At 45.0% G+C, this 25,626-nt stretch overlaps 1 protein-coding gene across 7 annotated transcripts; it reads right to left on the bottom strand.

The window, feature by feature from the left end:
- Nucleotides 1-229: 229 nt before the first annotated feature.
- Nucleotides 230-25,621, bottom strand: LOC135936331 (histone-lysine N-methyltransferase 2C-like). 7 transcript variants are annotated; one of them, XM_065479096.1, is made up of 47 exons: nt 25,477-25,621; nt 24,856-25,124; nt 24,652-24,793; nt 24,194-24,433; nt 23,656-23,871; nt 23,288-23,600; nt 22,525-23,015; nt 21,115-21,385; nt 19,846-20,477; nt 19,489-19,653; nt 19,267-19,430; nt 19,134-19,187; nt 18,778-18,972; nt 18,550-18,723; nt 18,117-18,367; nt 17,938-18,060; nt 17,581-17,878; nt 17,313-17,465; nt 17,080-17,253; nt 16,899-17,016; nt 16,560-16,792; nt 16,381-16,505; nt 15,402-15,971; nt 14,388-14,526; nt 14,189-14,328; nt 13,807-14,037; nt 13,037-13,741; nt 12,451-12,715; nt 12,049-12,252; nt 11,841-11,992; nt 11,605-11,789; nt 11,224-11,432; nt 10,583-10,791; nt 10,126-10,329; nt 9,606-9,837; nt 9,311-9,550; nt 9,192-9,212; nt 8,960-9,135; nt 8,743-8,901; nt 8,283-8,585; nt 7,844-8,034; nt 3,798-7,711; nt 2,606-3,525; nt 1,475-2,202; nt 964-1,093; nt 721-903; nt 230-662 (listed from the first exon to the last, which is right to left on the bottom strand). In XM_065479096.1, exons 2-47 carry the CDS (start codon nt 25,121-25,123, stop codon nt 570-572), a joined length of 15,303 nt encoding a protein of 5,100 aa, XP_065335168.1. In that variant the 5' UTR covers nt 25,124; nt 25,477-25,621; the 3' UTR covers nt 230-569. The 7 variants fall into 7 exon arrangements, with proteins under 7 accessions (XP_065335168.1, XP_065335169.1, XP_065335170.1 ...); XM_065479097.1 differs by having other exon boundaries at nt 9,311-9,544; XM_065479098.1 differs by having other exon boundaries at nt 9,606-9,825.
- Nucleotides 25,622-25,626: the final 5 nt, after the last annotated feature.

The raw sequence follows: 25,626 nt of genomic DNA, 5'->3' as shown, positions 1-25,626 counted from the left end.
ACGATGAAACTAAGGATAAGGAGGCATCTCCATCTCTTTGTTATGTTAATCTGAAGTAAGGAGTAAGGACTGACTGTCCTTGTCCTTTATCTTCAGCTGCTAGTAGTGCTAAATACCGGCACGCCCCCATTTATAAAGTTTTATACGATAATATTTTCTAGAGCTTACCAGTTCAAGACACTTCTTTTTTGGTTTACTTAGGGGAGCGCACAAACTAATATAAAATGTATGATTATGTAGTGTTGTCTCATTTATTAAAACAAAACTTTAAAACAGATTCTATCTCATTTATACACAGTAAGATTCTGATTTTGCACTTCTTGTAACCACACGAGCTATGTTCACTTTTTAAAAAACAACAAAAATATGACCAGACTCTCTGGTGCTTGGTAATAATAAATATATAGAATGTACTTGATGTCCTCATAAGAATTTTCAACTCATCGATATTTATCGTATATCTACAAGCTAAAAGGCTTCATATTGGTCGTCCGTGATTTGTAAAGAGACTAAAACAGTTCACAACGATAGAGATGGACATTGAAGGCAGTTTGTGTGCATTCATCTCTTCAGTTCATCCACTTCTTACAGTTTGGAGCGCCGCACAAGCAGGGTATCTTGTGTTGGTCATCTTCTATGTCAAATTTGTAATCATATGCCAGCTGTAAACAACAACAAGCAATTGAGAGAGGGAATGAAGTCAAGATTAATCAAACAAACCTCCTCTCCCCTGTTTATTCTTCTCTTGGCAAAAATAATTATTCTGAAGTCTCTATCAACTTCAACTGTCTCAGCGACGCAGTTAGGGTTGCACGAATGATTGATGTATCTGGCTAAACCTCCACTCAGAGTGGCGTCAATGACACGCTCTTCATCGAGTCGGAACATGTAGATGCCTCGATTCTGCGGAGCGACGTAAACAAATAATTAGTTTAGGCTCAGTAACTGAGTAAATTGTCTTACCCTTTCTTCATACTGCTTCTCTCTTGCCTCGGCTAATTCTGTCCTAATAATCTCTCCTATGTATTCTATCACCATGGTGTGGCGCTCAAGGTCTCTCGCGGCATACAATCCCAGGCCCTGGATTTTTGACCTGAGGAGGAAAATCAAATTTACAAGTTGAATCGTTGAAATTTTGGCTAAATCTTCCACTCATTTCAAGGATTCATGAACCATCTGTAAGCTTTGTTAAAATGAGTGATGTATTTAAGAAATAGTATGCAAAATAATCCTCGCATAGCATCGATGATTGGTTTGCTGCTGTAGTTAGGCATCACAAACTTAAAAATAAAAATCTAAATTTACTTAATTGATAGGCATCCGCATTATGGCAAATAAATGGAAAAAAGGATAGTACATTGCGGGCTTTTAAGCGATCCTTTAAGTAAAAATAATTTTAGCGTGAAGAAAAAAGATTGAAATAAATTTTGAGTCAATAGGGCTATGAGACCAAATATTTTCAACTCAAGCTAACCGTGCTAGGTAAACGTTGTTTCTCCACTCAAGCTTCATCTTCTTGTACTGCGAGCTCTTGGAATGGACAAACTGCTTTGAATAGGGGCAGGTGGCCTCACCAATGGGCGTGGCGGCTGGCACCAGCGCTGGCCGGATTGACACAGAGCCCGTTCGCTGGGTGTGAGGCCGCTTGAAGTGTGTGCGCAGCTTGGGCTCTGACCTGGCGCAACCTGTCGGGTTGACAGCCAATGGTAGCTCAAGAAGCGGGTTGCGACCGTACTTGAACTTGTAGTCGGTCAGTGTCTCGATGCCTGGCAGCGACTCAAGCACCCTGATGATAGCCGGCTCGGTCAGGCCGAACAAGTCCTCCCCAGAGATAAATTTTGGGAACACCTGGACGCCACCGGATCCCCTGCGCACCGCCGCCATAGGCTCCATGATTTGCATCCACACCTGCCTTGCTGACGTGCCCTTCAGTTCCAGATCAGGGTGGTTCGCCTCCTGCACCAGCACCCTGAACTCGGGCCGCCCTGCATTGTCGTGGATCGAGCAGATGTAGCGGCAGCGCTTGTTGAAAGAGCGCATACTCCAGTATATCCGCGCAATTTTGTAGCCGATCGGGTAGATGAAGTTTTGCGTGTGGAAGTTAAGAAGCTGGTGTGGCAAAAGCTGGCCTACATTGAGGAATATCAGCGAGCCGACCCTCAGAAGGTGACTCTGATCTGAGTGGTGCATAACAGCGGCTACCTAAATGCATAAAAATATTTAAATTAACTTAACAATCTTAATGCAAATTAGATTTTCAACGATCTTTTTATTTATGGAAAAACATAAGTAAAAAAAATTATACAAAAATTAATAACTAATGAAATTCTCCTTTGTCTTTGTAAACCCTATCTGAATAAGAAACTTTCCCATGAAGATGCACAAAGATTAATATAAATATTTCAGATGATGAATTTAAGTGTATATCTGTGTCCTCTTAATAAATATTGCGGTTTAATTAATAAGATTAAATGAGCAAATTTAAATTGTCAAACACAAATATTTAGATAAAAAATGACAAAACATAATACTTTTAAGTTTAAAGTAGCATTGATAGTAATAGAGAAGTTCTAATAATATTTTTCCATTCTGGTTACAGACGTACCTGTCGATTCTCGTCGCGGTTGACGTAGACCCTACGGAAGACAGCGAGAGTGGTCAACTCAGACTCCTTCTCATTTTTGGGAATGTGCGCCGAGCAGTAGGCCGTCTTGTTTTTGTAGAAGACACAGTCATCCTTGACAGCACAGCCGAGGTGGTAGGTGGAGCCGCAGCGCGTTTTGAAACACTTGACAGTGGCACCATGCTTGCCACAGACGGAGCAATTCTGGCTCAGTCCCTGCTGAAGCGCCTGCTCAACGTTCATCAGAGCGCCATTCTCAGTCTCATACACATCGCTAGACCAAAGGGCGCAATTAAGGTGAACCCACTTGTCCACGTCGTAGTTGAGCAAGCGGCCAGAGCCGTCGGCAGGTCCATCGCCCATCTGATGACAGAAGAGGCACTGTCGCGAGTCATCAGGCAGCTTCTGCGGCATCAATGTGATGCCTGAGCGGAACAGCATGTCTGTCAGTTCGCGATCCGTCGGCTTTTTGTACTTGTTGGGCGGCTGAAGACCAGGGCTCCACGTTTTGAAACGGATACCCTTGAGGCTAGGGGGAGGCGGTGGCGGGCCTGGTGGAGGATCCACCTCCATTGGCTCCTCTTTCACCGTGCCATTCTTCTTCGCTTCAGCTGCCTTCTTTTCAGACTTCTTCAACAGGGAGCTGTGGTTAATCTGTTTGCTCGCTATCCCTTTCTCCAGGGTGGTCTGTCCAACACTTTTACCGGAAAAGTGCAAGTAGCAGTTGTCAGAGCAGAAGTAGAGGTCATCGTCAGCGCCTAACTCCTTATTATTGCTTAAAATATTTTGCGGCAGGTCAGAGGCACGCTTAGAGATGTAGTTCTTTGCCCAGCACTTGCATTGTCGGCAAAATCTAGCGTCGTTTAGTATGCTCTGTACATTTATAGCTGCACCTTCTTTTCCTGAAACAAGCGATTTAATTTTGTCTGAATTAAAAAACAGTTTTTAAGCTATTAAAATTTAATAATTCAAAGAAACAACTCTTTGAATTCATTAGGTTGGGTAAATTGTTTTGGATAAGTTTGTTACTCCTAGTTTAGGTTATCACAAGATCAATTTGATTAATTTTTAAATCAAGATATTGTATCTAGCTTGGAAAAAGTTAATTTTGTAAATTGGCGATTCAATATCAACGTTTTCGATTACAAACTTTTAACAAGTAATTTAAACTTACCATCTAGACCCCTGATTCTGTAAACGCCAAGCTTGTAGTCTGGTTGCGTGGTGGTGTCTGCTACGCTAAATTGCAGAGGCGTGGGAAGCCTGAGTAGCCTTGCCAACCCAGAGAGCGCGCCTTCTACATCCCTGGCCGCTGTAGTGCTCAGGGTGAGGGTGACGGTGATGTTGCCAGTCTCCCTGAGCGGTACAGTAGGCGAGCTGCCCCACCTGCTCCTCATCACCAATCCTGACGCACCGCCCATGTTCTCCTTGTCCAGATCAAGCAGATCCTTGAAAGTGATGCCTGGTCTGACTCGAATTGGAGTCGGTGTCAGCAGCGGAATGACGGGCGATGCCCTCCGCAGGGCCTCCTTTTCCTCAGTGTCGCTATCGTCCTCTTTGATAAGTCTCAAGCCAGGAAATCGGTAATGAGAATCCAGCATGAAGAACTCGGGTGATGATGTGCTGACCACCGTGTCTGGTGAGTCTTCTCTATCCCGATTAGCTTCATCGCTTTCAAGCTTGAGAGGTGCGAATTCCTGATCATAGAAGCCGTTTTGCGAGGACGTCGGTGTGTCCGGCTGGATCTGCGGCAAGTCTCCAAATGGTTTGGTGTTGTAGAAGTCGGACACACTGGGAATATTTGCCTTGCCAAAGCGTCCAATGAGAGTCCCATTTTGCGCGTGCGGCACCAGCTTGGCCAAGTCGCCCGCTCCAAACACAGGACAAACAGCGTAGTTGCGACCCAATTCTGGCTCAAGCACGTTCAGACTCGGCAACTGCCGTACCTGCGGCATCAGGTGATCTATGTAGCTGTCATAGTCCTCCTCAATCTTCGAGCTGCCCTGCGAGGTCGAGCTGAGTTTTCTCGAGCGCTTCTTTGGCGTCGGTCCTCCCTCTTTGCCGGCGCTCTGTCGCCGCTTTTGTTGGTACTGCCGCCGCTTCAGCTTTTTCAGATCGGCCGCAGATGTTTCCGTCGGCTGAATTATGTTGTCACACGAATTTTGATCGATGTCCATCGTGTTCTCACGTGAGGACTGCGGAGTCACGCTCTGCTCCTCGACCTCCTTCTTAATCTCCACTGGGGCCACGACCTGTTGTTGATGGTTCATCAGCTGCTGCTCTTGCTGAGCGGGTTGTGACTGCGTAGGCTGTGTGGGCGTCGAGGCCCTTGGAGGAGCCACCACCTGCTGGATGTGGCGCAGCAAGTTAGGAGCCTGCTGCTGAAGACTAGACGCTTCCTGGGCTGATTGTACCGGAGGCGTTGCTGCTGGCTGCGGTGGAGTCGTGGAAGCTTGAAGCATCTGCTGCTGTTCTGCAGCCTCTTTCTTAATTTGCGCCTGCAGTATCTGCTGAATGGCCTGCGTCTGCTGGAGGTGTTGCTGCTGAGGGGTGGGCGGTTGCTGGTTAACCACTGGCGGTGTTGGTGGAAGTACAGTGTGGACGGGCGACTGAGCGGGTTTTACCTGGGGCGGTGTCCTTGACACCTGCGGAGGCGTTCGCGCTGGTTGAGGAGGTGGGGTTGGGATTTGGAGCTTGGGTTGATGATGCAAAAGTTGCTGTTGTGGCTGCATTTGATGTTGCTGTGGTTGCATTTGATGTTGCTGTGGCTGCATTTGTTGTTGTTGTTGTTGTTGAGGTTGCTGTTGTTGTTGAGGTTGCTGTTGTTGTTGTGGTTGAGGTTGCTGTTGTTGTTGTGGTTGAGGTTGCTGTTGTGGTTGATATTGCTGTTGTGGTAATTGTTGCTGTGGTTGCTGCTGCTGACTTGGCTGTGCCTGCTGCGGTTGCTGGTGAAGTACTTGTTGTGGCTGATGCTGCTGTTGCTGCTGCTGAAGTGGCTGCAAAGGGGGTTGAGATGCTTGGCTCGCGGGACCTGGCGAGGACCGTTGCTGCAGCTGCTGGTTCAGCTGTTGGTTCTGCTGCACAAGCATTGGCCTCTGAGGCGCCGCATGTGGCTGAGACGGAATGTGCGGCATCAGGTCTTTATTCATAATTAACTGGTGGGGTCGAATTATGCTGGTGGGTTGCTGCTGCACACCAGGCAGCCGCAGCATTTGTGGTCTGTTTTGGGGTGTGTCATTGAGTAGCGGTGGAATAAGGCGCGAGTGGGTCGGAGGCACTGGGCGTGCTAGTTGTGCCTCAAGAGAAGGTACGCTCACTGACCCTGATGATTGAGAAGTGGAGCAAGCAGAGTTTTGCAGAAGTTGCTTCAGGAGCACGTTTTGCCGCAGTTCTCCCATTTTACGCAAAGGTTCAGGCAACGATCTATCAGCTACATCTTCCTCCTTTTTTTCGACTAGTTGCTGCAACAGACTAGGCGTTTCAACGACTTTTACTGACTCAGCCTCTTTCTGCGCATCTTTCTCAACTTTAATTTCACATTCTACCGACTTCTGTGCTTCCTCGACATGACTACTTTCATTCGGAGTCTCAAAAGAAATCTGAGGCATTCGGGTGACAGTTGGGTACTGCAGAGGTGGCGGTGGCTCTACTTTTTGCTGCTCTACCTTGGGAGGGGATGGTGGTGGTGGCTGAGGCTGAGGCGCAGGCTCCACTTCAACTGGAGCTGATTTTTCCTCATTATTCATAGTCTCATCTAAATGGCATTCTGCCTCTGCCATCAACTCTGGATCAGGCGAGCCTAAATTTTCAGGATCAGGCGAGGCCGGCGTATCGGTCGCACTGTGTGCCACGAAGGAAGGTCTCTCCATGCTCGTTGTTTTCTCTACATGCTCGTCAACAGTCTTGAGAAGATCTTCTTCGTCTTTCATATCCACCTCGTTCTCCAACTCATCAAGAGTCTCTACAATTTTATTTTCGTCAACAGCGTCCTCAGTTTTTCTGATTAAAGCTTCTTCCTCAACATGCGGATCGCCGATGTTCTCTACAAGCGATGCTAAACTCTGCTCCACGTCATCAACTGAAGAAGCCGGACTAGAGCCAACCACAACAACAGTGATATCTTTCATGTTGGACAACACTGCAGCCTCAATGTCACTGTCCGCTGATTCGGTTTGATTGCTGGAACCAGGGGCTGGGTTGTTGCTTTGCTGCGAGGAGGATGACGGGGGTTTTCCGGCTCCCAGGCCACCACCACCGTTCTCCATCCACATAGGAGCGCCACCTACGAGTCCCAGCTTGCAGTATCTAATGTGCCTTAGCTCAGGAGGAATCGGAATCAAGTGATGATTGAATCCCCCTCCGCCGGGCACCGCAGGCATCATGTTGCCGCCACCGCCGCCGCCACCACTACCATCTTGCGACATATCATGGTACTGAGCGCTAGGCGTTCTGGGTGTCAGTGGATTTTCCGTGCTCAGTGGCCTCTCAGGGGGCAAGGGACTTGGTCCACTGCTGCCTGAAGGCCTCCTCATAGGTGACGCGTTTGGCTGTATCATCATGTTAGGCTGCGGGGAGCCAAGCGGTGAGTGCATCACACGCATTTGCTGTGGACTGCCAAGTGGCGACTGCGGGTAGGGCATGTTCGGATTCACTCTCATTTGCTGCGGACTACCCAGGGGCGACGCTGGGAAGGGTATTCCACCCTGAATTCGCATTTGCTGCGACTGCTGGTTCTGCGTTTGGGGACTGCCCATTGGTGATGCTGGGAATTGGACAGTCCTCTGCTGCTGTTGTTGCTGCTGTTGCTGCTGCGGGCTGCCAATCGACTGCTGGTAAGCAGCCATGCGCTGCTGCTGCTGCTGCTGCGCTTGCTGCATGGGGACCTGCTGGAAGTTCTGGTTCTGCATTTGTTGGCTTTGCATTTGCTGGTTCTGCATTTGTTGCTGCTGCTGCTGCTGCATGTACATTTGATTTTGCATATTCTGCATTGCGACCATGCGAGGCCGTGGCTGCTGGCCCATTTGAACTCCAGAAGGGCTCATGCCCTGCTGCATGTCTGGTCGAATAAATTTCTGTCCCATCATGTTCCTAGGAAGAGAAAAATCAAAAAAATTATTTTATGTTTATAGTTAAGACTGAGAAGAAAATTCCTTGATTATCAAGTGCTGCATGGTTTCAAAAATTTAAAGTTTCACAAAATGTGAACAATATAAAACACACCTCATCTGCTCAGAATATTGTTGATTTTGCTGTGGAAACTGGCCTTGCATAGGCCTAGCCATTGGTTGGCCCATTGTCTGTTGAGGACTGGCCATTCTCATCTGTCCCTGAGGCGAAGTCAGTCTTTGCACTGGCGTTTGAGGGCTTTGCATAGGGGCACTGGGACTTGGACTGAACTGATTTTCATCACCCTGCAGAAAAGCGAAGTTTATAGAAAACGTTGAAAAAGTCAAATAATGAAGGTGCACTACACACTATCTAGAAATGGTACTTTAAATAGTAAAAATAATTAAAACAAATTATTCAATAGAGATTTAGAGGCTGAAATCCTTTGCTGCTGATTAAAAAGTGACAAATAAAATCCCATTTTTTAAAAGACGTTTAGTGAAATATTTAACACATCATTTGAAAATTTACAAGGTTTGCTAGTTGATTATACCTGCGAGTGAGGGGTGCCAAGTCTGGGAGAAGGTTGCAAGCTGCGTGGTGACATTTGAGCAACATTGCCTGGACTTTGCGCCAAAACATTGGGTCCAGGGGAATGTGGAACTGGAGAATGCAGCGGAGACTGTTGCTGCATGGCAGAAATGGCTGGAGATGTTGAGAGGGCGGGTGAGGCAGAGGACGGTATGTTGTGTGTTGGAGGCCCAAGAGGAGACAAGTGGACGCCAATTGATGACGGTGACGGGGAATTCGACATCATATTTTGCGGCTGTCTCTTTTGCACTTTGGTTTTGTAGTCCTAAACACATATAGTTGAGGAAATTAAATTAACATGAATGGTCTAAAGTTAAAACACAGGCAACTACAAGAAAATTTACAGGCAATACATTAACATCGACAATCCAAAAAAGCAAGAATTATGGCATTAGCAATTTCAAACAGATAAATTGGTTTACTTGAATGATCATTCCATGCTGTTTATTTAGCTTTCTGCTCTGCTCCAACTGCTTTTGAATGACTTGTTGTTCCTTGCCTATTCTTGCTAGCTCAGACAAATCATTTGGCGGCAACTCCATTTGTTGTTTACGTAGCTGTCGTTGTTTACTGCTCAAACTCTGAAAAATCATGCAAACATTTGTTTCAGATTATTTAATTAATGAATTCCCTTTTCACCTTTTTAGCTTTTCTGTATTTGCTGACTTGCATCTCCAAGTTTTGCAATTGATTGGAAATTGCTGTGTGCTGACCATGTAACCATTGTTCATAAGCCATCACAGCCTGTCTGTCTTGTTCAGTTACAATATTGTCCGGTGGTGTAGGAGGAGGAGGAATTTGCTGGACCCGGGGCACTAAAATAAAGCAGCATTGATTTAACCCACATTCAAAAACACAAGAATCATACAACCATTAATATTTCCTTGGAAAACTTTAAAAAGAAACAGGATGTGTTTAGTAAGCATCAATGTTCAAAGAGATGAGAGAGATGATTATGCAAATATCAGGATTATTAATACAAGTTCTCACCTTGCTCCAGCTGAGGCTGGGGTAGTGGCACGGGCTGCGGCTGGTTCATTGGAACGACAGGTCTCTGCACATTGACCATCTGCTGCGGCATCTGCTGCGGCATTTGCTGAGGCATTTGCTGTGATTGCTGCATTGTTGGATTCCATTGCTGCTGTTGCGGCTGCATTGATTGTCGGATTGCCGGTGTGAACGGCGGCCGTAGAGGTACTTGGCCTGGCTGCATGACTCCAACACCTTGAACTAAACCAATCAACAACCCTGTCATGCGATCCGCGCTTAGCGCCAGTGTTATTACCAGAAATGTTGGGAGGCGAAAGTCCAGGCGATCCGCCTGAATTTGGAGATCGCATTACGTCTGCCTTCAACCTCTCGAAGTCCATGTCGCTGACATGCAGAGATTGAGAGTTAGCGTCAGACTGTGCAGCGTTTGGGTCTTGCAGCGCTTGGGCCGCCTGCTGCCGCTCTTGCTCGCGCTTTTCCTGCTCCAGCAAGTCTTCAAGCAGCAGCGGCTGTTCCTGTAATGTAGACTACGCATGATTAGCAACAGTCAGAGACCACGCTTAGGTGCATGCGGCTCACATGTCAGTGTTTAATTTGTGCATGCAATTGTGCAACTAAAGGAAAATCCTCGCCAAAATCAATGGTGGTAAGTAAATTAAACAAACGGAGAGAGATGAGACTCGTCTGGATTTTGGTGTTTCAAATAGGGGAGGAAGTTAGAAAAGAAGTGTCTCATCTACTAAAGAGGAAAATAACGATAAGGTGTGCTTCAGGACGACAGCAAAATCCAGACAGTTGATGTGGGATTTTCTCACCTGCAAGAGCAAAGGTCTGCGTTGCTGCTGCTGTTGCATGTGTAAACTCTGCTGCTGGAGCGAAGGTCGCTGCTGTAGAGGGATTTGGTTGAGGTTAGTAGGAGCAAGAGGGTTTCGAATGTGGGGCCCTAACGGATGTAGACCAGCAGCCATGTGTTGCTGATGAAGATGGTTAGTGGCGAGTTGGGGCCCACCAACCGCCAGCTAATGTCAAAACAGAGAAAGGAGAAAACAAGAACAAAAAGCCATTAACCAAACAGTCACAAAAGTAGACAGAGCATTTGTTTAAAATGAATGTATTATTATATAAAAATGTACACCAAAAGTAACAAGAAAAACAAGGCCGTCATTTTTGAACGTGGCCCTTATTATAGAGGCAAGCATGCTCCACCGATCAATATTAATAAGGAACATTGAAGACAGAAACCGTTCCCGAAACGGAAAGCAGAGTTCATACCTGAGTTGCACCAGGGTACGGTGGCGGAGGTCCAGGGTAAGGCGGGGGAGGGACGAGACTGGCGTTTGGAGGTACCACCCCCGGCTTGCCAGACATCATGCGCGCCTGGCCAACACTCTGCAGCATTTGAGACGCAGGTCCCATCGGTTGCATTAGCCGTGGCTTCCCGGACATTGTCTGTTGTGGGTGCACCATCCTCTGCTGCACGCCTGTGAGGTGAAGTATACTATTTGAATCGCATGAACCTGACAGCTTACATAATATTTAAAACTACCACAAAAGAGGAAAATTAAGCTTTCATTTTGGGTAGATACATGGTAGTTTAGAATTAGATTTGTTTATAAATTTGGGTTGGAACAACTAGTGTAAACTCTCATGATCACGTGCAAGGGACAACATGTCTATGCGATGTTGAAATTTAAAAACAAGGGGATACAGTTTTAAGGAGATTCAGACGGATGTGGAGGGAGGTATTTTTTCTTGGACAGTGTCTTCAGCTTGGTGTTTGTGTATTGTAATGCGTCATGTTGGGACTAAGAAGGATTCCACGTTGCGATAAAAACCTATGCCTTGAGATTTAAGTTGGAAAAGGTTTTTGATGTTCGTATACCAGGCAGATTCAGATTTTTCAGTTATCTTACCTTGCATTTGAGGCCTCATCATTCCCTGCGGATTTTGCTGGCCTTGGAATGTTTGTTGAAATGGCTTGGCCTGCATCTGCGGTCTCATGGTCACATTTGGAGGCACTTGGGGTTGAATAACGGCCTGCTGAGTAACTTGAGGGGTAACGTTTGCTTGAGGCTGCATTGCTGGCTGTGTGGCATCTGCTGTTCTTTCTTGCGACTGAGCACTGAGGAGGTCAATGAGAAGAACGATGGTTTTTAAAATCTTTCGTATTGACAAGTTATTTAGCAGACTTGAAATGTGTCCAAAGAATCCCATTCAATTGAAATAGTCAGCCTAATAAATTATTAGCTGATTTTTTTTTTAACTGGGAGCGTCTAAACAACAAGCAAACTTACGTGTTTCTTGAGGGTCCATCTTTTTTATCTTCATTTTCCTCTTGTTCAAAGTCAAGGATATTAGTCTTCACTCCACCTGGAGCTGCGTCAAGGTCAGGGTCAGCATACAACAATATGTTAAAGTCAGCTCCAAGACCAAGGAGTTCGTCATCATCATCACCCAGTTCCAACAAACTACTAACGCCCTGCAAAAATTCAGAAGTCAGCTTCAGTCAGAGAAATGTTCTCAATCTTACCTCTTGTTCAAGCTTTTCGATCTCCTCTGCAAGATGTGGTGGAATTTCTTGCGAAGTTACTTCTGCACTGGCAACTGGTGCTGCTTGTGGAGTAGCAGATACAGGTGCACTGGCAGCAACTATGCCCGGAAGCTGTTGCTCCATTTGCATGGCTACATGAAGAATGTAAGCACGCTTTAAGAAAAAAACCTTTACAACTTATAATTACATGGAGTTGGCATTCTCTGCGGTTGATTCATGTTTGGTTGTTCAGTCATCACAGGAGGACCACTCATGGTCCTTATCAGACGCGGACCTGGCTGCATTCCAGGCACGATTGCATTAGGCACCACACTCTCCACATTTGACATTTGCCGCAGCAAGGGGCGTTGCTGCTGCTGCTGTTGTTGGTGCATGATATGAGTGTTGGTTTCTAGAACAGGATTAAAAAATTTTACTTATTAACCTAAAATATAGCGTATTTTTATAAGCAACAAATTTTTATTGACAAGCGGATGAAATATGAAAGCATGTTTCAGTATTTCTCACTGCTGCCAACATAAAAAACTATATGCCAAGTTCATTTTGGAAGTCATAATGCCTTATCAAAGTTGGAATTAACTAGATTTACCTTGCTTAGGGAAAGGCAGTTGTGGTCTCTGTTGGACCATGTGCTCCATGGGGACCCTCGGCCCTTGCATGCGTGGCCGAACCGCCATGTTTGCAACAAACTGTGGCTGATTTGGCTGCTGAGGACTTTGCTGGTTAAACATTTGCTGCTGCTGTTGCATGTTTGTCCCTGGGTTTTGATTTATCAACCTCTGCGTTTGCTGGTGTTGTTGTAATAACAAACGCATCCTGGGATCCATATTAGGCATGGCCTGGCGAATTAGTTGCTAAAAGAGAAATGAAATAATAAGAGGCATTCAAGTTTATAGGTCTAGAAAATAATTAAGCTTTGGAATAAAAAGCACGTCCAAAGAAGCTAATTTATGAAGCAAGTAGAAAATATTGATCAGTCTAATTTATAATGGGTGCTTAAAATTAATATCGCATAATTTTTACATTTCAAAATAAATATATCTGACATCCCATGTTTTCATTAAAAATTAAATGGACTAGCTTAACCACCATTATAATTGACGGGTTATGTTGCCAGCAACTGCATATTATCGCCTACTTGGTGATAATTAAGATTCAGTATTGATAAACCTTACCCCTTGAGGTCCTCTTACAAGCATTTGCTGCGGCCCAGGCACTCTGGGTCTCATGCCTGGAGGTAGTGGGTGTCGGAATGTATTGTCGCTCACTACTCGGTTAGCCACCTCCTGTTCTTGAGAAGATTGCTGACCCTGGTTGTCAAATTGCTGCAGTTGCTGCTGCTGTTGAGGCTGTTGCTGCTGCTGAACCTCCACCCTCTGTTCCTGGGGCCAGATCCTGTTATTTTGGCCAGGAACAAGCTGCTCATCCTCCAGTTTTTTAAACTGGTTCCTCTGCAACAGGTCCCTCAGTTGCCGTGTCATCTCAGGATTGGTCTGATTCATTTGGAAGCCGCTCTGGTCATCAGTGCCTGGTCTTGGAGTACCTGGTGGCTGCGCGTATGGATCAACAGGCCTTGGGGTGCCCGGTGGTTGAGAGTATGGGTCAAGTGGGCCCACAGGTCTAGGAGTGACAAACGCTTGCCTCTGCTGGGGCAGCGGAGCGGCAGGAGAAATAAAGGTCTGTTGTGGCTGTGGTCTTGGGGTTCCAGGGGGCTGGGCGTAAGGGTCTACAGGACGCGGCGCCTGGAACGTGGGCTGAGCCTGCGTGGGTGTGGTGGGCTGCTTTTGTGGCTGCGGCCGAGGTGTTAATGGAGGCTGAGCATACGGATCAGCACCTGACTGCTGGAAGTCTTGATTGCCAAAGTCCTCCTGTTGCTGAGGCTGTGGTGGAGCAAAGAGGACAACCACTATTATGATGTTTGAAGATGAAAATAGACTCTAGCTACCTGACTTGAAGTCTGCGGTGGAGAGAACACATCTTGACCCTGAGAGAAGTTCATTCTGTTGAAATGATCGGCTCTTGGCGAGGTCTGCATGGACCTTGGTGAGGGCGGAGGAGCAAATGGCCCGCCTGGGCTTGGTGGAGCCATTGCCCTTGTCATACCCACCTTCAGCGGTTGTGTGAACTGCGGTCTGGAGCCTGGAGATGGTGACGCCATGGGCGATGTTGAAGGATCCTGAAAAATATAAATATTTAACTTTACAATCTTATTTTAGAATAGCTTGGGGTAGGAGTTTCATCTAAAACAATTGCACATTAAAATTAATTGGACTCCACTAGCTCAAAAAATAATCAAAACTCTTTAGTTGAAAGCATTGGTATTTTACTTGTCCTGTTGCCACATGCAGCTGAGACGTGACTGGTGCCGCTGTCTGAGAGCCATCAGGTAGAAAGACAGGTGACGGCGGGGGTAAGTTGAGTATGCCCTGGTTGTCCATTGGCCTGTGCATTCTTGGAATGCCCATTCCTGCGGTTGTGAGTGATGCATTAGGATTCATAATGAGAAAATTATTCGTCTAATCTTACCATTACCTTGAACCCTCTGTTCGTGTATCATTTGCTGCATCTGTTGCTGCTGCTGACGCATAGCCTGCTGCTGCTTCCACTTACGCTCTTCCTGAGCCTCACGCGTGTTCTTCTGCTGAGCAATGATCTTATCCTGATCCTGATTTGGAAAAGAAATATAAGTTAGATGCTGCATTTATTTTGACTATATTTACGAGTGACTAAAGTTATCTACAAAGAAATATTAAATGGGGCTAAATTATTCATCGTGTTAACTAAACAGCTAGTTGAGGTGCTATAATTATGTGTATAGAATAGGTGATTCATTGGTGATATATGATTGGATTCACATAACCAGGGTACACATGCCAGGAATACAACGATGCTACAACACTGAAAGCAACAAACATAATTACAAGGAAATTTGTACCAAAACACCAAACAGGCCGACACCAAACAAGAGTTAGTAACTTAAAATAACATGGGACGAGGTCGGGTAATGGGCAAATCCGTCTTGTCAATTCTGTAGTATCCATAGCTTCGACTAGATAACACTACTAATGTAATTTGATTGATTTTTATAGCGTCAAGTATAATAAGTGTTAAATAAATCGCCAAACCCAAGGCAGGATTATTTGATGATTATACCAAAAATCAATGGAAAAGTATCCAAGTAGTGTTAACTAGAAACGGCGCAAGGTGCTAGCGAATCGTACAAAGGCGAATCGAAAATACAGAAACAGCCATTAGGAACCAAATATTTAATTGAGCGACTTTAAGTTTCAATTCACAGATCAGACCTGGAACAATCGCTCTGTGAATGGAAACCCTCGCGAACTGAATCCGGCGGAACGAATGGGAAAAAAACGAAACGAATTTGTAAGACGACCTAATTTATATGCAGCATGGTAAAAAATATGCAAGATATATTCACATGCACGCCGACAAAAATGTGTTGCCCGTGCTGTCTCTGGCAAACGGAAAAAAAGAGACACGCGGCGGACGGAGCACATCGAGATTGCCAGACGGGCTCACCAGATTATTGGGTTGCGACTGCGACTGTATTGTTGGTGGTTGAGGTGTCAGAGGGGGGTCGTAAGACTCTTGTCCCAAGGAGGGGAGGGTGCGCATTATTTCGGAGGGAGTCAACACGCGGATGTGCTGGTCAACGACGGTGTTGCTAACAGTAGCAGAGCGCTGCTGCTGCTGGTCAACGCTCGCGTTACTCAGGGGGGAGGAGGACGGCGAGGGCGTGTTAGTGGAAGAGTTGGACGACTGCGTGTTAGGGAAGGGTGAAGATGGCAGCGGAGTTACGGGTGAAGCTGCCGATGAAGAACACACCTCTAAGTCGGCGTTGGTGCTACTAGTAGGAGTGGTGGTTTGCGGTGGAGGTGTGAGAATAGTGGCCGATTTCATCAGAGCAGTGCTAGCGGTGGTCATACTGGTGGTGGTGTTGGTGGAGGTCATACTGGGTTTCTTCAGTAATGGGGGTGTCACAGAGGGTACTACCGTGGCCGCTGAGGCTGCGGCGGCGCCGGCGGCGGCGCTTGGAGCGCGGCCGGCCGCCGCCTCTTGCTTCACGGCGGGCGAACTGGCGCTCGGCATCTGTGGCGAATTACACAAACACACCAGGGTAATGACTATCTAGCCTCAAGTATTCATAACTTCTCGTCAACATCAACAACAGCAATGCTAGCAAATGACTTTCTCTCAATTTTCTGTCAAAACTGCCTTGAACACATCATATACTTTGATTTTGGCCAAAATAATTATTAAATTACCGTTTCAATCTTTCTTAAATCTCAAAGTAGACGATCACATTAGAAATTCAGGGCATGTGTGTGACAAAGAATGTAAATCAAAATGCGACTTGTTATGAGACACAAACAGGTGGTTAGTCACAAAACAAAACACAAATGAGGAGTGTGGATTGAATCGCACAGAGACTAAACGTTGTCTGTACCTCAAGAGTGTGCCATGGTGGTGGTGATAGCGGCGAGATTCGATGACTTACCTGCTGAGACTTCTTCATCCTCTGTGTCGCCCTGTTTTCTCGAGCATTTTGTAGGTAGGGTGCCCTTGATTCAGTCGACAACGTTCTCCACTTTTTGACGATCTGCTTGCAGCGCTCAGCCCAAACTACAACACCAGTGTTGCTAGATTTCAAGCGAGAGGGCGAGCGCAAATCATTACTTGGGTATTCTGTCTTCCACTCAGGGTGGTTGATATTGGAGTACAAAACCGAAGCCATAGTGGACCCAGAACCCAACAGCTCATCCTGTTCCATTTTTAACGAAGACCTTTGGTTGTATGATGTGGGCGCATCTTGCAAGGAAGCGGACCCTTCATGACCAGGTTGATCTGGTGTTGGTGCTTGGCACCAAGGCGAGGGAGGTTCCGAGAACGCAGGACTGAATTGTGGACTGCTGCAAGTTAAAAACATTGAGCGTTAGAATCAGATTATTGTAATTGCCTGTTAAAGTTTCCGTCAGAAAAATCCGAAAATTCAGATTGAGAGAATCTAAAACTTACTTGCTGTACTCCGAGTGGTAAGGAGAGGCAGGAGGAAATCCCATGGGCGAAGCTAGATTTTGCTGTTGGCCCATTGAAATAGGCTGAGCTCTCGGCATTGGTGATGTGGTTGGCATTGCTGATGATGCAAAATTAATTATATTTGAAATTTGATTTATTAAATATTAGTTATGAGTTTTACTTGGAGTTGGAGGTGCTGGCTGAGAGGGCGAAACCATGCTATGCTGGCTTTGCGTTTGCCCCATTGACATGTTGCTGATTCTAAAAGTGGACGATTCCTGTGACTCTTGGCTCTCGTCAGTGAGCACTCCCTTGAAAATTTCTTCCACGTCCTTACAATCCATGTTTGGAAGACCTGGATTTCAGGGTTTAATTGTTAGCGAGGGCTTAATTTGGCTGGTCAACTAGTCGTACCAGAATCCCTGACCATAGACTCTAGGTTGAAATGCGGACTCAAAATATCAGTGAGCTCGTCTTTGTTTTCTGCAGTCTCAGAGCCTGCGCCATTAGTTTCTGTCAATGACAGTGAATCATTCAGTTCTGATTCATCAGCTAGATTTGAGTCCCCTAGTCAAAGCCAAAAACCAGTGTTAGAGCGGAAAAGAATGTTAGAAGAATTGACACCAGAGGAGAGATTGAGCAACAGAACGGACTCAAAGAAAATTGACATGGCAGCACTCACCACCCATTTCATCAAGGTTAGTCTTAGTGAGGTCATCATCATCACCCATGAGATTGTCCATGTCGACGAGATCTTCTCCCTCCAGCAGGTTCATTGGTAAAATGTCCTTAAGGGCTTCTTCATCGTCAGCATCAGCCTCCTCTTCACTTGCCTTTGCACCTTTGTTGCTAGAAGTGTTGGCGGTTGAAGGGACAGCAACTGTCACCCGAGATTGTTCGCTCTGCTGCTTTGCATGAGCAGCTAGAGTCATTTCATTAATTTTCCTAGCCTTGATGTTCTCCATCTCCTTAAGCTCCTCCTGAAAACCAAAAAGAACTTCAAATCTGGAGCTACTCTGAGTGTCAGCAAATAATTTACCTGTGACAGTTGAATTCCAGATGCAAGTGTAGCCGGAGCGGCCTTCTCATCATCAGATTCACCAACTTCCTTTAAGGTCTGTTCTTTGGACACATCCAGAAGATCCCGACCAAAGAAGGCGTCCTGCATTAAAATGAGATATGAGGAATTCGGTTTTAACGCAAAAAAATAAAGGTTACTTGAAGGTAGATAGGAAAATTTTCCATAAGTTTATTCTTTGGCTTCTTGCGGTTTGGCTTCCGCTTTGGCTTTTCCTCTCCAGTCGGGGTAGTGGGAGTCAAGAGTGCTGAAGAAACAGAGTAAACTGAGGTTGCGTGGGACAAGTTTGGCTCCATTGAAGGACTGAAACCATTGCCCGACAAACTCTCAGCAAACACATCATCGTCTTTTGGCTTCAAAATTCTAGTGCGCACTGAGAAACCACCAATCCCTGTAGATGATAGAAGGAAATTTAGTCACAATACAAATAAAAATTGATAAACCATGGTTTAATAAGAGGTATAACAAACCAAGCCATAAAAAAGAAGCACAACTAAAATAGGGGTTTTGTCAGGTGATTAAGATATCTATATTTATTTTTAAGTCGCTCCTACAGTTACCAAGACTACTCACCAAGTTTGTTCAAATTTCTTGTTCTCTTTCGTCTCCACACTTGCAATCCGTTATCTGACGTGCAAATTTGGAAACCTTCTGGAGCTTCTGGAGGTCGACCGTCAGGCAGTAGCTGCACTGGGGCGCCATCCCGAGGGGTGATCTGGTTTCCTGGCATCATTCCATCCAGTTTGCCTAAAGGAATGGACAAATCAGTGTCAAGTATTAATAATTGTGACATCAAGTGACCTCCGGAAACGACAGATTCTATTGTGGCGAGTATGCCCGCTTCAGCATCCCCACCTTTGCCAGCTCCACCTTTGGCATTGGCTCTCTTCTTCTTCGGTTGCTCCAGCGTAAGCGTCTTTATCTGCACGTTGCCATGCTCGGATAAACAGACACCGTCCAAAAAGTAGCTGGCGTTTGGGTTGACTTTAGGGACTTCTGCAAAAAGAAAACAAAGAAATTAGATTTGAATTTTTGATACAGCCAAAGGAGATCTGCAAGAGGTATTTTATTAATCGATTATTGAAAGCAAAAACCAGGTGGGTGATGATATTAATTAGGTGAAAGTAAAAACCAGTACTTTCGTCACGCTGACTTACTTTTACTATTATTTGCTCTCCCTTTTGCGTCAAGTTTCTTCAACCCCGAGTGGACTATTTCAAGAAATGAGATTAAAATGAAACAAAAACGATTTAAATGAAAAGATATGGCGATGATTAGAGCGAAAATTACCTGGACTCTTGCACGGAGTCGGCGGTTTTGGCGCCACTGGAACTGGAATGAGGTGAGGAGGAGGAACATCTCTTGGCCGGCACAGTACACAATTGTAACCGTCAGCCGAGCATTTTTCAGCATCCTCGTCAGTTTTAATTTGGTCGCAAGTGCCGTGCAGCCACCTTCAAGAGCGAGAATGAATTAAAATTGAACGTTTAACTTATCTCGCAGGTCACTAACCTCGCGCACTGGAAGCATTTGATGATCATCTGCCCCTCAGTGTATTCCTCGTTGCAAACAGGGCACACTTGGAGGGACGCACATGGTCCACAGTGGCTGAAACTGTTCATCCAGGTGCAGTTAAAGCCAGGATCACTTGCACCACATAATTGGCACATGGCACACCTGTGAAAATGAAGTTGGAACAACTGGTCAAAATGTCGCTATCGTGATTAATGCTAAAAACATCTGTATAAAAAGCCGAAAACGTCAAAAATGCTTGTAACTTAATTGGTAATATAAGATATTAAATAAAAGACCTAGAAATCTTATTTTTCATTAGTCTTGTGTTTTCGATTAATTTAATTTGGCACTAACCATTTGCACTTCCAGTTGCCCCTAGGAACGAAGTCGAGAGGCGGGTTCATGCAGTATATGTGGTATGAGATGTCACAGTCGTCGCAGAGTATAAGTCGCGACTCGTCATGACGCTGTCCACACCCTTCGCAAACGGTGCAGTCCAGACAGCGCCAGCCTTTGGTCAGAATCACCTTGCTGACTTTGATGCTGACGCAGTAAGGGTGGTAGCACTGTCCACACTGCGCGCATGAGATCAGACAGCCTTCTTGGTCTAACCCAAGCGCGCCGCACATCACGCAAACGTCTTGGTTGAGAACGAACTTGTCCTTTGCAGAGCACAGGACCAGTCTGTTCTCACCACCCGGCTCATCGTCAGAGTTCTTTGAGTCACGGCCAGAGTCTCCTGTGGGCTTTGACAAACCTACTCCTGGCACGCCAAACACACCCTGCATCTTTCCCTTGGGGCCCCTTTTTCGGGGGAAGTCCACCATGCCCTTAGCTTTCTTCAGACCAAGTTTTCCCTTGGGCCGATTGCCATAGCTCATGTTTCCAAAAGGCATCCGGCGCTTCATCATCTTCACGGCGGCCAAAGGCTTGCCCCTGCCTAGGCCGAATCCAGTTAGGTTCCTTGGAACCTCATCTCCACCCTCCTGATGACAAACGTAGGAAACGATTTAAAAAAAAAATGCCTTCCTCGATGATCAGATTGGAAAAAAATCAAAAACTATATTGATCTCAGGAAGCACAACTAGATTTTTTAATTGCTTATCATCTACTGAACTTATATTATTGGAAAATTATAAAGCTTTATTAAAACACTAGTTTTGTACAAATAACAATCACAGCGTGTTTTTTTGCTTTAAAAAAAAATCAAAATGATTTGACTACCATAAATTCCACTTCAGATTTCACCATAAATTGTGTAAGAATATTGCTTCCTTACTTACACTTACTAGCGGAATAGCGCAAAGCAGATCTGAATTTTGAACACCTTGTTTTCTTTTTGATCTCAAATATAAATGACCTCTTCATTGCAGTGCAAGGAAATAAATACGAAACCGCATACATGCGCTCAATAAAGCGAGCTAACGACTTAGTATTATGATTGCACAAAAGCGAAATATATTATATCATTTTAAGTGAAGATTACAGGAGAAAATTTAATAATGTATTCATTTTTACTTCTGCTTTATGCAATACCTTAATGTAAGATGCGTTGAGTAAGTTTCCGATCAACACCATTTGAAAATTTATATTTCATAATTTTAATCAAATTTGGTAACTCACCTTTTCAACTGTGTCAATGTCCATTCCAGAGAGCGAGTCATCGGCATATAGGTAGGAGTCCTGCGAGAAGTCAACATCGTCGATGCTGCAGCGCTTAAATACGGGCGCTGGCCGAGTGGCGTACTGCTTGCACACGGTGCAGACATACGCATAGTCGGGCGCGGCTGCTTTCTTGGCTTGATAGGTGGCCAGTTCCGCGTCCGAGTCGCAAGCCCCGTGCACATACTTCCTGCAGCTGGTGCACTGCACCATTTCCTTGATGGCCGTGTGTCTGAGCACAAGGGAAATGTGACATTGAGTCGAGGTTGTGAGGAAGAAAGGCTCATTAGGTATGTAGACAGAATGTTCATTAAACGCCAAATGCTTACAACTATTTGCATTTGGTGTAAGGGGCAGTTTTGGTGAGAGATATTTGTTTCATTGGACAGTCAAGTAAGTGTTTAGGTATGTGAGAGCGTTAAATTTCTAGTTGAAAAAGTGAATAATATTTTGGTCACATTGAAGTTACTCTGATTTTACTAATACAAGCGGGTATTCATGGAGTGATGCCTGGACCGATTAAGAACGATGTAAAATAAAAATTTAGAAACATTCCTTGGTTTGAGATGGTATTTTCTATTCCTGATTGTGAGAGTAAAGTTAAAATTTCCACCTCCAACCTGATTGCTTGCATTGATTAGACATTCCTTGGAGTATCAAGGAAATGGGAGTTATTTGAGATCTATTACTATATATTATTATTACTACTATCATATTTGGAGATCTATTACTGGCTGCCAAATACCAGAAATTGCAAAAAGGCAACTCAAAATGCCCAACAGACTGGGAGACGCAACGGTGCCAACTTGCTGGTTTTAGCACGTTTCCAGCAGCTTTAGGGACAAATGTTTAGTGTTTCAATACAATAAAGACCTCAGTGCGGCGGGCGAAAAGATGACCACTTTGGGCCCAAGCTCCTCTGCGGCCACTCGGGCCCCATGTTATCCGCTTGGCGGTGAGCTTATAGCCCACGGAAAGTGCTGAGCAGATGTTCAAGAAAAAAAAAGGAATTTTTCAAGGTTTTTATTTTTTTTTAAATTATTTTTTTTTTAATATTATTTATGTGCAAAATTTCAGTTATATTTCCTAAAAGTGTTCAACTTGTTAGTTAAGAGTTAGGCAAGTACTCAATTAAAAATATTTGCAGTGTAATTGACTCTTTGTTGCATGCAAATATTGCAAGAAATTTACTTATAGTGTGTCGAGGTTCTTTCCAGGGACTTAGTTTTGATATAAATATATCCTTAGCTGCAAATTTTAACGCAGCTTAAAAGGAATTAAATGCTTAAAAGATCTAAAATAGCAAATTTAAAAAAAAATCTGCGCAGAGAGATTCTATATATTACAGAAGAATTGAATAAGTTTTCCCACCTGTATGCGCGGCGGCACACAGGACATGCCTGGCCTTTGTTCCTCTGCTGGTAGCATGAGTCGCAAACAGTGAAGTGGTTGTGCCAGCGGGAAGATTGTCCAGCGCCAGGTGTGCGAGAGCCGCAATCTGTGCATATGCGGCAGCTCTTGCACTTCCATCCAAACTTGGGCACCTGGCTGACGAGTGGGCGCAGGCACTGTTGGTGGTAAGCCTTGTCGCAATGGTCGCAAATAAGAAGCTTGCTGCGCTCTGACGGCACGCGACATGCCTGGCACTGTCTGCAGGTAGAGCACTGCCAACCAGCGCGAATGCTGCCTGAAGACCCCACACCGTAACACGCGCCGTGAAGGTGTTTGCCGCAACGGGAGCACATGATCAGGTTGTGGATGTTGCCAAGGTCGTTGCACATGGCGCACACCACATCGCCCGCGAAGTTGGGTCGCACTAGGTGCAGGTGCATGGAGCACACCGTCACTGTCCGCGACAAGTCCTGATAAAAAACACCAATTAGAAATTTATTCAGGGTTCGGGGTGTGTTTAATAGATCATTCTTACTCGTCGTCGTCTGTACTTTTTCTTTTTAAGCAACATCTAAAATGAACTTGGAATTATTTAACTTCTTGATGCAGTTTAATATATTCTGGGTTATTTTCTTCTAAAATACTAACTAATTCATCTCAATTGAATGATTTGCAACGACAGTAAATATATATTTTATTGCTCCTTACTAAAGTTAAAAATTCACTGCAATGCATTTCTCACCTGAAAACAACCTGACGCAGCAGCACAAGGCAGGTGGAAATATTTGGAGCAGCCGTCCGCTTTGCAAGCAAGGGAGGCACCCAGGTGGGAACAGTGAGCACACTTTTTGCCAAGCGCTTCCAAAATTGCGTTTTCGGCACCACGCACTCTGCTGTTATTGTCAACTGTAACGCCAGGACACCACCTGGCACAAGCTTCATGGATGTAGAAGAAGCCTGACACTTCAAAGATGTTGACCAATGCTGGTTCGTCAACAAAGCCGACCATGGACAGCTCGTCCAGACACTCGCTGCCTGACACAGATAGGTTTCGACTGCAGAATTAAAAGTATTAGTATGATCAGATACACCTTTTGATAAAGAAATCACTTGAACTTCATTTGTCTTCGCTGGGAAATTGCTGGGGTGGTGGGAGTGGTGACTAAACATTTGTCACCGTTAGACGATGGATCATTGTCATCAAGCTGTGATTTTATTTTCGCATTCTCCGCGTCAAAAGTGGAAGAAATTGCCACCTGAAGCAGCTCTCCTTGACCAAGAGTGCTTTTCTCTCCAAGTGCACAAATTGCACACACTTTACCCGGCCTGCAGATTTGAATAGAAAAGCAAATTAGTATCTTGAATTATGGTGATTATGGCATCGGATATTTGAATTGATAAGAAAATCAGTTTTAAATAGTTTGTTTCATGTAATAGAGAAAGAATTGCATCACTTAGTTAAGTCATTTGTTGAAACTGTAAGAGTTTGAAGCTAGAATACAAAACCAAGGCAATATTTTTAAAAGTTGTTAAGCGTTTGATAAAATTTTGATTAGTACAATTACAGTAACAGAGAGTTCATGTGACCCAAAATTTTATTATACAAAGAGCTTGTTCATGACCAAAAGATATTTATGATATTATTTACCATTTGTCCGGAATCACAGGAAGGAGATCTTCAGAAGTGGCACACTTATCAACAATTTGATTGGACTGCTCGATGTCCATGTCATCCATTGAGCTGTACTGACTGAGAAGCTCATGAGGTGGTGATGGCGACACACCTGAGAGATCATGGCTTGAGGAGACGCCTTCCAAATAATCTCTCTTCTTTCTTGGTCCATAGGGGCCTCGGCTGCCGTTTGTTTTTGGAGCTTGCAAACCACTACTAAGGGAAAAACAACGATATTAAATCAGTACATTAGTCTAGTTAAGCTTCAATTTTAATAATGGTGTGTAAAAAATATATTCAATTGCAAAGTAATCCCAGACCAAGAAAAAAAAATGTTGGAAAAAATAAAAATCTGCTACAAAGGCATACCAATTCATTTTGATCTTATTTGCTTTTAAAGCACAATAGAGATGAAAGAGGAATTTGCTACTAACCAAGACCATTTCAGGGAAGGAACTGTCATCTGGCCCTTCCTTGGTCTGCCTGGTCCCCTTCTGATGGTTACGCCAGGGTGGGTACTATGGAACAGGGCCGTCGTATCGGACTCATTCCGCACCGCGATCTCATCCGAGAGTCCTGGGGAGTGAAGCAATTTAGCCAGTTCGAAATGAAAATTTAAAGGCAATTGATGTATGTACCTGATTGTGAGTTGGAAGAGGGCGCCTGCTGCAAGCCTTTAGAAGAAGAAGGTTCATCAGTGCTCCTACGGTGAGAGAGTCCATGGATTTCCTCCTCCTCCAACAGGTCCTGCAGTTCATCGATATCCTCCTCGTCCTCTTCATCATCAAGCTCTTCATCTAGCTCGTTTTCAACGTCAGAGCCATCGGACGAGCCTTCCGCCTCGTCCGCGCTCCCTACTTCCATCATTTCGTCGTCTTCGTAGCCCTTCTGGCTACCGCAATCCATTCTGCACATAAAAGGGTGCTCCTTATTGTGGGGCCATTATTATTAGTCCTCCCGGACCGCCATTCGCAAACCAGGAGCGGCCTTCGGCTTTGGGTTGTTGACTACTTAAAATCGGTAATTTGCCACTTTTCTCAGTAAAAAATGGCATAAAAGGGATTCAAATAGGAGTTAAAACGAGATTGGATGGTAGTAGAGGTAATTTATTTCAACTGAGAGTCAATTTACTGATGGTAAACACGGTATTATGTCAGGTGTTGGCTTTGCGAGTTTGTTTGGGCTTTCTTGGTTCCTAGACCGCTGGACACCGAGCGGAGGAAAAAGGGCGACAAGTGCCAAGGAAAAGAATCACTCACCTAGACCAATCCGATTTCGAGTCAAAATCCACTCGATAACATGCTATTTACAAGGTTCGCGCTCTATGCGATCATGCTAATTTTGTGGAAAATCAAAATTTCCTTCGTCCCCACTGTTACACTAAGGACAATGGCCGACGCCAGATCGAG

This window comes from Cloeon dipterum, chromosome 2, assembly GCF_949628265.1.
Source record: "Cloeon dipterum chromosome 2, ieCloDipt1.1, whole genome shotgun sequence".
NCBI classification, from domain to species: Eukaryota; Metazoa; Arthropoda; class Insecta; order Ephemeroptera; family Baetidae; genus Cloeon; species Cloeon dipterum.
This window is presented reverse-complemented; position numbering and strand designations above follow the sequence as displayed.